Source organism: Pleurodeles waltl, chromosome 9 (assembly GCF_031143425.1).
Source record: "Pleurodeles waltl isolate 20211129_DDA chromosome 9, aPleWal1.hap1.20221129, whole genome shotgun sequence".
Taxonomy (NCBI): Eukaryota; Metazoa; Chordata; class Amphibia; order Caudata; family Salamandridae; genus Pleurodeles; species Pleurodeles waltl.
The window spans coordinates 408,177,546-408,190,032 of record NC_090448.1 but is presented as its reverse complement, the minus strand read 5'-3'; the positions used below and the strand labels follow the sequence as shown (position 1 = coordinate 408,190,032).

The 12,487-nt window shown below is 42.7% G+C and overlaps 1 protein-coding gene across 1 annotated transcript in view; it reads left to right on the top strand.

Moving 5' to 3' along the window:
- TMEM223 (transmembrane protein 223) overlaps window positions 1–7,459 on the top strand; it is a 28,084-nt gene extending 20,625 nt beyond the window's left edge. Inside the window, exon 2 of the mRNA XM_069207164.1 lies at window positions 6,172–7,459. Within this exon, the coding sequence (XP_069063265.1) occupies window positions 6,172–6,464 (293 nt within the window). The 3' untranslated portion in view covers window positions 6,465–7,459. The remainder of the gene's footprint in view (window positions 1–6,171) is intronic.
- The last annotated feature ends 5,028 nt before the right edge of the window (window positions 7,460–12,487 follow it).

Sequence of the window (12,487 nt, the reverse complement as noted above, 5' to 3'; positions counted from 1 at the left end):
CACTAGATGCCGAGAAATGCACAGCATGTGTGCATCTGCAGCACTTCATGCCACAAACAGATGTACACTGGTAAGTGACAATTTCATATTTATATATATATATATATATATATATATATACATTTTGATTGCTCCTCTGTTAAAGTATAATTCAATACCAAACTTTTTTAGCACAGAGCATATATTAGTTTTGCAATAAAAAAGTAGCTAAGATTAGCGGGGGTAGAAACTCGGAGATATACTTATCATTACTGCAAAATTACCACTTTGAAATGCCTTCTGAAATATGTAAAGAGACGGTTTGTTCCTTAAATTTAAGCATGTATTAAGAAACATTGCTTTTTAGTTTGGGCAGTTATGAATCTTGGTTCTCTCAACAACAGAGAGTTTCTGCTCCTGAGTCCTCTTTGTCCACTTGAAACATTGTTACACACTGGCAGTCGCGTTCTCCCTCACAAAACCTATTCTTAGAAAGAGAGAGATGGGACAGATTGCCAAACATATAAAAGAAACAATGAAAGAAGGCAACTAATGAAAATAAATGGAGAGGGAGAGAATTAAGGGGCCAAACAAACTGGAGCTAGAAAGTGGGAAGTATTAGAGAGCAGACTGACAAGAAGGAATCCTAATAATAGTGATTTAACAAGACCAGGGCCAAAGGAAAAAAAAAAAGAGGAGCAGATTCAGGACATAAAGGGTAGAATTGTGAAGCGAGGCAGAATATTGATAAAAGAATACGAGCAATATAAGAGAGAGAGAGGAATGTGATATGAGGGCTTGGACATTATACTAGAGACCGAATAAAAATAGGAAGAAGGTGATATGAAAGAGGAAAACAAAGTGGTGTTGTAGCACAGGAGGTGAGATAAGGGAATTTGTGTAGATAAGAGAGAGAAAGGTGCCAGGCATGTATCCTGTCAAACCAGAGGGAGGTTTTGGGCAGTTTCTGCTTTCCACAGTATGAATAACTCAAGTTGCAGTTTGAAAAACAGGGTATGGACATTTCGCAGGATGAGGACCTGCTCTTTCACCCGCCCACGTCATATCTCTTGGACAAGGACAGTGCTAGTAATGTAATAATTCCCTGTTTGTGTTTCAGATAAGAAAAGTTATGTCTTGGGATGTGGAGCCGAAGCACGATCAATATAGCTGTGCTGTAAAACCACTCTACTGGGATGGCTTGCAGGGAGCCACAAATAGGGTTTGGTGTTAATATGCGACCCAGCCCCAGAGAAGAGATGAGGTGGTGAGACCTCTGACGCCCTGAACCGAAAGGACGCCTGGACGTGCTTGGGGATGTATATTTACTTGTGGTGCCATGTACTGTAACATGGTGCCACCTGAAGGAGCAGAAGGTTACTGGCGGCACCTCTCTGTCCTCCTAGCTGCTGGGGCCCTTCATTTCTGCCTGTATGTGGGACAGGTGATAGTGTCACCTCTGCCTTCCTCGTAAGTTGGAACGCCGTTGATAACGACACCAAAGGACTGGGACTGTAATACTGACCCCTCCCCCTTTGCAGGCCCAGAGCAGCGTGTTGGTTTTTCCAGGACTACAGAGAATTTAGGATTTCCAATATTTGTGCTCAAGAGTGCTGTGAGAGCCAGTTGGCTGGGAGGGCAGGATCTGTGGCTGTGATATGAGCAGGGAAATCAGTAGCTGTGTAGGCTGCTCATAGACATTACTGCACTTGTATAGTGCGGGCTCACAGTCCCAGTTGTCTTAACAGTACACCGTAGAGGTGCTCGGTCGCCAGAAGTGGGCCCGCTGTCGAATCTGGCAACTGGTTTGCGCACAGCTGTGCTGATCTCTAATTCAAATGCACATAAATACACTGTTCCAAAAGGCGAAAGGGACGTGAGTCCACAAGGCACTCCTCTTTCTAAAAGCAAATGCCCTCACACATCCTATTGGATGTCATGCTTCATCATAGGGCTTGCTCCTCGTCAGACTGGCGCTGCAATGTCTGACAGGCACCCCATAAAGGGGACTATTTGGCGGAGATCTTTTCCCAATACTTGTGTGCCGTGGTATAGAATATAGGGGAAAGTGCCAACCTATGGGCAAACAGAGGATAGAAGAGCAAAGAAAAAGGGGTCTTGGTCAAGGTTAAAACACAAATGGGAGTGAAAAACAAGATAATGCTCGATCACTCTCTCAACCACAAAAGAAAAAAAGAAAAGGGGGAGGAAATTATCTTCACCCCCAATGGGTCCGCATGATTTGCGTCTAAGGGGTCCATACGGATCCAGTGGCGCTTCATCAGGACCAAATTACAAAACACTTCTCCTCAATCATCCAAGAGGACCACAGTGAGTCTAAGTCTGTCGATCTAGAAACCTCCTGTCACTTACTCAGGAAAAACTACATGTCAAATTAGTCATTTGTCCAGGGAGATCTGTGGAGAAACAAAAAAAGCCCAAAATCTGAATACAAATACATATACAATAGTGTACACATGAATGGTGACGTGACACTGTGTACAAAAGTGTTGTCATGCTCAATGGCGTTGTGGGATAAAGTGGTATACTAACTTACCGTCCCACATTGTGGACCCCGCTCCATAGGAATCTGCGTGCCATGTGATTGGCGCAATATCTATAATGATATTAGGAAACTGTTATAAAGATGATTCAACAAGTAATCCATCAAGCACACTGAACAGGCCTGGCACACACGTAACCCCATATTTGAGATTCATGTTAGGTGTGATAAATCTTAATCACTACCCCTCCGAAATCCTCATTGAGATAATTTGGGAGCCATTTAATGCAAATTGCACACAACTCAGGAGAAAACCGATATCTAACCAGATTGATAATGCCCAACTTCTTCACAACAGTCTGCCCATACGTAATATATCCAAAAAACATAGCGATAATCTGCAGAAATATGCTGTATGTCCGCAAAAGGCTATTATGAGGAGGGGCGGCACTCTCCTCATATGTGTGTCGTAACTTACTACAAAGCTGCCAATCCTCTGATTGGACGATCGAAGAGACAAAGCGCAGAGCTTTCAACCAGTTGAAGTGGGCCTTCTTGTCAGGGGTATTGGAGAGGGCAGGTATAGGCCTGAGATTTGTGTCTATTGTCTTAGTGGCCTACCAACTGCAATATAACACATCCTGGTAAACAGGACCCTCTCTGTGCCTATCATCCTAGCTAGAAGCACAGGCCATGGATGCCCTTTAGCCTGTTTGCAGCTCATATTGGGGAAGAAAATTAGAAAACGAGCCTTCTCTTTGGGAAAGAGGAAAATAAACTGATGTTATTTGCAGACCACATTCGGTTGACTCTCACCAAATCAGACATGGGTCTGCCTAGACTGAAAGAGCTCTTCACGCATGAAAACATCTCAGGCTTCAAAATCAGTACCACCAAATCTGAAAACCTCAACCTTACACTTCCACCCACCTCACAAAATAAGAGCCCAAGCTAGCACCTCCTTTAGATGGGCCTGTCACTTACACCCCTATCCTCTCGCTGAGATCCAAGGGGATCTTCAATGCTGGGCATTTTTTTCCTATTGTCCTGGCTGGGACACATTAATACCCTAAAGATGAATGTACTCCCATGGTTCCTATACTTACTCCACCCCCTCTGCTCCCACAGACTTTCTTCACAGTCTTTAAGACCACTGTCTTGAAATACATTTTGGGAAATAGGGAGGTGCCCTCTAAGGTACTGTGTAGACCAGGGGAGAGGAGTGGCCTGTTTTTGACAGATATATACACACAGTATATACCCCCCCCCCCCCCCCCCCAAACTGCGAGTTCTAGTGGAATGGAGTGTCCTGGAGTTGTAAATGGCCTGGCTACACATGGGAAGAGCAATAGCTGCCCCATCATTTTGGGGCCGGGTGTGGAAACCCAGGATGGACAGGCCACCAAACGTATATCTTAGTACTACTACCAACACAGCTCTTTGGGTAGCACACGCAGCTACGCTTAATTACACACTCGATTAAGGGTGTACCATACCTGTATCCATAGTCGATCTGTAAGTGTTTTGTCTAGAATCTGTTGCCATTTTGACTTAATAAGGATGTGTGGGGAAGGTGCACTGTAATGAGGATCTGATATAAGATATGATTCCTCTAGACCCAGTTGGGCATTTGATAAGATGTTCCATAAGGGGTGTGATCGTGTGTTACCGCTTTCTCTATTGGCGTATGGATTACCAATTGCAGCAGTGGTCAAAGTGTATTAAAAAAGTATGGGGACTGTGATGCTGCATACAGTGGGGGCGGGGTCAAAGGCATGGTTAAAGAAACAAAATATTCTGTAACTTTTTTCGGTCTTTCCCCTTCCGGTAACCACATATAAAATAACGCACATGAAAGGAAAAATAAATGCAATTTAGGTTAATCAGTGGGAAATGTAATATCAAACATTATGGAACCATATTACGTAATGCATTCCAGAGGTCTGTGTCTGTAACCAGAGAGCCTCATAATGGAAACCTGGCTGGTGCAGTGGAAACTAGTGTATTTTTAGTGCTACGAGGTCCCTGTCTGTGACGGTAAGCACCGTGAATATGTAAGTCATTCTTTTAAACTTGCCTTACACACAAGATAAGATAGGTTGCTGCAAAACGGTTTAAGATAAAGTGTTTCCAAAATATAAATTTGAGTAGCATCCAGACTGTACTAGTGCAAATTATTGTTATAAACGTCTTTTAAAAACACACACCTCATGTCAGCTGGTAACTCCCTTGCAATACCACTCAAAAAAATAAAATCTGTGTCATCAGGAAGCTTCAAGTGATTCCATCAATTAAAGCCAATACTGACTTCTAAGCACCCTTTATGTATGCACATTGACCAGTTGCGCACCCTTAATTTGTTTTCAGACAGCAGGCACCCTGGCAAGAAAGTCTGTTAGCTGTCTGCACCTCCCTCAATTTTACAGCAGAGGAGGCCTTGCTGTTCATTTCAAGCATTTCAACTCTCCGATTTAACCGTCCCAGGACTGGTGTCTTCTTATAAATACTAGGGGAGCTGTTTGTGTAAAATTAAAAAAATACATATATATATATATATAGGGGCACATCGTGCCCCTCCGATCCTGCAACTTCACCACTATCTTACAGGAATCTGAAAGATATTGAATGCCCTGTGGTTATTGTTCGTATCCTATCTCATAAGCACTAGTTCAGGGACATCTTCCTAGGGAAGGGTGGGGGTGTGGATGATGAAACAGTGAGGGCAAATGGGCTCACTTGTTCTTATTTACCCTTTCCTACTTTATTTAGTTTATCATGTGACTTACAGCGTCTACATTTCTCCAATATTTAAAGCCCTAGAAACAAACATCCAGTAATGGTCACATCCTTTTCCGTTGTTTTTTGTAAACTTTCTAATATTGAAAATATAAAAACTATTTAAAAAAAAAAAAAAAAAAAGTTAGTCAAAGGTTTGGAGATGCCATTACACTGCATTTCCAGACCCGGAGGGAGATAAAGTATGGTTTGGGTGAGGAGGAAAGTATTGCTTCACATAGCTACATTACTTCACTCCAATCAACATTGCATGTAATGTCATTGTTCCAAATGTTGAAGATCAAATGCTTCGAGATTAACTACAATCATGCTGATTTGTATTGTTTATTGTATAACACATAATATTACCACTTCCTTATAATCTCTTTCCAAAGCTTGTAATTTTGTCCATTCTCTGTTCCTTAAGCGTGGGCACTACTACTGGAGCACTTGTCACTCAAGTTGAATCTCTGAATTCCTGGCCACAACTACAATAACCACAAGGTCATGGGATGGCGAGACAACCGGCCGTCCTTTTTAGTAAAAAATACATTTGTCACCCACAATGTACACTAACGAGAAGCTGTGGTGGTCACACTTTTATTTGCATGTGTTATGGAATGTCTTAAACTGTGTAAGTAATGAGAGGAGGGACATTTAACTTTCACTTTGTACTGCAATGATTCGGTTATTTTGAGATATAATTAAAATGTGATTTGGACAAGAAGACGTCAGCGGAGTAGAGGGGACACTGTCACTGATAAAGGTGGTGATATGTATAGCGCCTGCTGCAAATTGAATCCTTTTGGGTTCTTTATTTAAGCTTAATTGTTTAATTGTGCATGGGCAGGAGGGAAATTTGATGTGATTTCAGTGCATTGATTCGAACTGCCATGTGTTTTCCCTTGTTTCAGGTTCCCTGATTGTGGCAGCAGGATACTTGTTTTCGCGTCGCTCAGTGAGCCAGGTCCTCCTTCACCGCGGTGGCCAGCAGGTCACAATCCACACATCTGCCCTTTTTAGCTCTGGTTCATCCTTCACAGTTCCTCTGCGGCATGTGTCTTGCATGGCCCATCGCAGTGAGGTGCCCTCTGCTATTCCCCTTAAGATCAAGGGCCGACCTCTGTATTTTCTGCTGGACAAGCAAGGGCAAGTATTCAACGGTAAACTTTTTGATGTTACTGTAGGTGCCTACCGCAAGCTTTAGCATTAAGCAGAGGGAGCTCCTTGATGCTAATGCATGAAACAGAAGTGATGAAAAGTTATTCAATCCAAAGCGCTCCTGATTTGAGCGGGTGAGACTTTGTCAACACCAACCTCGTGAATATCACTCCGGTCACCTTCGGATTCAACACAAGTGCAGCCTTATTATGGGTGTCTACACAAGACTGGGTGAGTTTGGATGTCTGATAGAGATTTTGACCTGGAACAGAACAAAAAGACAATGCTGACCACTTTAGCGTCACCAGGGCGATTACCAGATGCTCTAAGACCAGGGAAGTTCTTCAAATCTAAGTTATTTACCATTGCTATGGAACCTACTTAAGACTTCCCCATATTTTGGGTGCCTACTATGTAGACTAACCTAGAGTAACTTTAGACATTTCAAAGTTCAGGTGGAGTTCTTCGGTGCCCAGCTCTCACATTACTGTGAATGCACACAACTTGCTGTAATCGCTTGACCAAACTCAGAATGCTCACTCTTGCTTTTTCAGTTCAGTCTTTGAGACTGATGGTCTTTGGTTGAGAAGAACCTCTGGGTTTTGGTTTTGATCTTATGATCCTCACAGAAGCAATATCTTGAAGTCCATATTCACTGTGACTCATTCTTTCTTGGTACTGTTTGTAAACTAGTTTTACCTCTATGAAGATTCACCCACACTTGTTCCTCTTTGCTTACCAAAGCTTTGTCAGCATGGATTAATATTGCTCTCTTCCTTGTGAAATGAGAGGTTTTGTGGCTACTTGCAGTCATTGCTGCCAACTTCTAGGGGAGCAGTGATGGTTTTCCCTTTTCAGCCAGGGAAAGCAATGACATCTAGTCTTTTTTGCTGATTTGGGCATACAATGGTTACAGTGGAACTATGAAGGTGCAAAGCTAAAAGACAAAGATATTGGCAACGACGGTGGTTTGATTGCAAAAGCGATTTTCTACAAGAACTGAAGACTACTGTATAGCAATAAAATGTGTGTTTCTTTGTTGCCGTATGTGTTGTTTTTGCTATTGAATGGTGCAATACACTTAAGGCAAGATCGTGGTGTAGGCAAAAAAGAAAATGTGTATCATGTTCTTTTAACCAAATAGGTAAAAATGGATTCTGAACATTTTGTAAATGATATTATTTTTCATGAATCTGTTCATAATTGTTGGTACGACCAGCCAACTAGAATTTTTTGTTGGTAATTGCCTTCCCTCTCCATCTGCGTCCTTTTGCGAATGGAAAGTGATGTAGAAAAGGATGCATATTGCTCTCTTCGTGGGAGTATACACCACGATCAGGGCAACACTGTATTGAAAGCATGACAGCAAATAATGTTCTAACATTGAGGCCTGAATTAACTCTTTAGTAGTCACAGATTTTGGCATGATGTAGTCACAAGAAATTAGGAAGTGAAGTAACACTGACAGCTGATGTTCTTTGCAGATTTCCGAATAGCTGTGTGAAAATTATATCAGTGCAAATGATTTCAAAGCAGAACATCATCCAAAGTACAAATTTAACCCCTTCCCTGCTAGGCCTTTGCCACCTCGTGCTAAGCCTTTTTTGGCTATTTGGGGTAGTTCAATCTTAGGCCCCTATACGTTTTGGTCGACTTTAAGCATCCACGCCAAATTTGTGTCATTTTTTTCCCCCAATATCCTGGGGGTTCTAAAGGTACCCCGGGGTTGTGGATTCCCCGGGAGGGAACTGTGAAAATGGGCAAAAGATAGCAAACTTTTGAGTTTTTCCAGGAAAATGGGGAAAACACGTACCGCAGAAGAAATCCTTGGGGTTTGTTCCCTTCAAATGGCATCAGCAAAAGGTTTGTGGTGCTAACATCACCAGCTTTCAGGAACAGAACGACTTGAATCAGAAAAGCACATTTTTCAACACAGGTTTAGCATAACAGGGACATGGTCTATTTTTCCTATTTCTTGTGCTTTCAACCTCCTTCCAGTTAGCAGCAGAAATGGGTGTGAAACCAATGGTGGATCCTGGAAAGCTATACCTTTCTGAAGAGTAGGCAAAATTCTGAATTCAGCAAGCGGTCTATTGTGTAGATCCTTCAGGTGTTTCCTCTAGAAAGTAACAGTTGAAATAAAAGAAATTGCGTTGAAACAAATCTGCTATTTGTGTCTACGTTTCATCTGTAACTTTTTCTAACTATGGCATATTTTTGAAAGCAATATACTGTTACGTCCACTGTATCCTTCTGGTTGCCGGGATATGTAGGGCTCGTAGGTTCACCAAAAACCTGAGGTACCCAGAGGCAGTAACTGAGCTGCACCTTGCAATGGTTTTTCATTGTGTACCAAGTGTACAGCAATTCATATGGTTAAATATAAATAATGAAAAGTAGGTACCAAGGAAACCAATTCCGAAATAGGCACAAGATATGGAGTTTAGAAGCAGGGATTATTTGCACATCTCTGAATTTGTGGGTACACATACTAGCATGTGAATTACAGGGTATTTCTCAAAATTACTTCTTTCCTACACATTGACTTACATTTGGAAGGTGCAAATGCAGAAAAGTACAATTGGTAATAATACTTGTTCTACTACTCTGTGTTCCCTTAAGTCTCAGAATACAAATGGTACCTCACTTGTGTTGGTAGTCCTGGTGCCCATGATAGGAAGCGGTCCAAAACGCAACATGGATACATCACATTTTCCCACACAAAACTGACCCATTGTTTGCGAAATGGATAGCTGTGGTTTTTGGGGCCAACTTCAGCTGGGACCTAGAGAAACCTAGCAAACCTGTACATTTTTTAAAAACTAGACACTTCGGGAATCCAGGATGGGAAAACTTATGTGGCTCTCACTAGGTTGTTGTACCCAGAATCCCTAGCAAACCTCAAACTTTGACTAAAAAAAACACATTTTCCTCACATTTCTGTGATGGAAAGTTCTGGAATCTGCACAGAGCCACAAACGTCCTTCCACCCAGCATACTCCTAAGTCTTCTGATCAAAATGGTTCCTAGATGGTGTGTGTAGGCCTGGTGTCCCCGGTAGGAAACTGCCCAAATCACAACATGAATACATTAGATTGTTTCACACAAAACTGACCTATTTTTTTACAAAGTGGGTAGCTGTGGTTTTTAAGCCCGTAGCTCAGCCAGCCCATAGTGAAACCCTTTAAACCTGTACACTTTAAACTAGACACTTAAGGACATCCAGGGAGGGATGACTTGTGTGGCTCCCACCACATTTACCCAGAATTCCTTGCAAACCTCAAAATTTGTCTAAAAAATGATTTTTTCCTCATATTTCTCTGATGGAAAGTTCTGGAATCCGAGGGGAGCCACAAATTTCCTACCACTTAGCGTTCTCCTTGGTCTGCCATTAAAAATGATACCTAACTTGTGTGGGTGGGACTAAAGCCGAAAACGGGGTGGGGTAAAAATGTGTATTTTTTGAGGGGGAACCAAAGCAGGTCCAAAAGGGTAGGTTTTAAAAAAAAATATATATATACATTTTGTGGCTGACTCTGCTTTGAGCATCAACACAAGTGATGTGTCGTTTTTACTGGGAGACTGAGGGGAAATGCTGGGTGATAGGACATTTTTAGTTTATTTATGTTTCCTGAAGAATATGGCACAGAAATGCAAGGAAAATGTGTAAATTTAGTCACATTGTGAGGTTTGCAGGGCATTGTGGGTAAGAAAATGGTTAAGGTGCGCTCTTGCGCTTGACAGGGGGTTTGGGGGAACATGGCGGCCGACTGAAGGGAGCCAGATGGAGCTAGGATCCCTGGATAGCAGTGATGTGCCCTGCTAGGTTGCGAACTGAATAACACATAAATAATAGTTTCTTATTTTTAAAGAAAAAGGTTTACCTATTCCTGGCGGCTTTCTCATGTTGAAACTGCGGAGTAGTCAGCTTCAAAGGCTCGGGAGAGAGCAGCATGAAGGGAGCTGAAGCTGCAGTGTCAGGTTGTGGGCGGAGGCTTTGTCAGAGCTCTGTCGGGACTGGCACTCATCTGCTCATCTGAGGAACACCAAGCAGTGGCAGTATTAGCAGCAATAGCATGAGCAACACCAGTAAGGAAGGCTGGGGACTGCCGACTGGCAGCAGACGGAGCGGGCAGTAGGAGAAAATTACCCCGAGCAGCCTATGACTCCAGAAGGGGGTTACGGACAAGGCAGAAGGAATCCACACATACCCCCTAGCCCGAGTGGGTATAAATCAAAGGCCTTAGATAAGGAACAAACCTTTACTGCAACTGGACAGGGGACAGACATAGGGGGTCATAATATTACTGAACCTCTAAATCTCCTTAGGAACCAGTTAGCAAGGGCCAAGTTGGGTGGGGGGCATAGGAAATACTCCTCTCCCAGTGAACTTAACAAAGCCTGACACCTCACAGGGCCAAGGAGAGGACGAAAAGGAGTTGCCGTCAGTCGCCCAGCATATTATATTAAAAAAAAAACACACAAAAAAAAAACAGAGGTCGGCATTGGCCAGAAGGGTGTAAAAAATTTGGAACGGATTAGGATTACTACTTCACTAAGGTCTTTTTTCAAAGTGCAGGAAAAGAAAGGGGGGGGGGCGCGAGGCTAATATGGTGCAGGACAGTACAAGTACTAACCTCCCTCCCAATGAAAACGGGCCTGAGAACTTAGAGTTTGCAAATAGATTCCAAGTGCTGGCTCAAGACACTGTTGAGACCCAGTCTTTCCCTTCTGTGCCCCTAGCGAGCGAAGAGCAAGTAAGCAGAGTCTGCTCATGTCTGTAACAGAGTAAATAAGAGGAAAATTTGCAATCTCGGAGACAAATCTGGAAATAATTAAGCAGACTTAAGGCTATAGAAATGGAAATAAACGCTTTGTCGAACAGGATGGGAGAAATAGAAGCTGCAGTGGAGTGGCTGACCAGGGTGGTGGATCTGAACCGCTAAGAACTACAGAGCTTAAAGACCGGGGAAAAAGATGTGCAGAAGAAACTTGACACTAGAAAATAACACGAGTAGAAATAACCTAAGGGTCTTGAAGGACCCGGAGGGTTTAGAGAGAGACAATATCAAAAGTTTTGTGATCGATTTGATAAAGGAGTTTATCCCGTCCATACATTATTCAGTCCTGGTGGAGGACATTCAAAGGGTCCATCTCGTCTTATTTAAAGTGACTGCAGGCAGGAAAATTCCCAGGAAAATATTAATTACCTTTAAAGCCTACTCCTCAAAGGAAAACATCTTTTTGGAGGCACTTAAAGTGGATAAATGCCTCCGAAGGGGAATGGTCTTTGTTTCAGATTGACATTTCGAGAGCCACACAGGACAGGCAGTAGGAGTTAGGAAAGCTCATCCAGGAACTTAGATCGTTGGGAGCTACAGCACAGATGCGTTTCCCAGCCATTTTGAGACTCATGTGGAAAAACAAAATGTACAGCATTACAGAATTAAGTGAGGTGGGTGTCCTACCTAGTGGCTATAGGGAGGGTTCCTCAGGGGCAGGGGGGATGCAGGGGGTGTGGTGGTAGGGGAGGCTGGAAATGATCAGTAGGCACACCCAATTTTGGGTTGTGTGTATGTATCGCAAGGCGTGGGAGCATCTGGGAAAAAATAGTTGCTCCTCATTTGTTATCTTCAATTTGAGTAGCATATCTGAGCCCAAATCAGCGCATCCTAGGGCCTTGCTACATGAGTAATCATGGCTAAGTCTGTATTGACTCCTATAAGGGTTCTCTTCTGGAACGTAAATGGTTTGAGTAGGAGACTGAGAATATTTGAGGCTGGTGGATAAAGAGGGGTTTCTCCTTCAGGAGACTTGTTTATTAAAGACCGAGTGGGAAGACATTATGAAAAAGCAAAAATGGATCGATCAGTATGTCTGTAGGAAGTTGGCTCTGTATGTGCTATTTCAAAGTAAGGAATAGCATGCACAGAGTCCAAGGGTTCCCCTTAGAGGTAAAATAGTGGTAAAAATAGATAATACTAATGCTCTATTTTGTGGTAGTGTGGTCGAGCAGTAGGCTTATCCAAGGAGTAGTGTTAAGCATTTGTTGTACATACACATAGACAA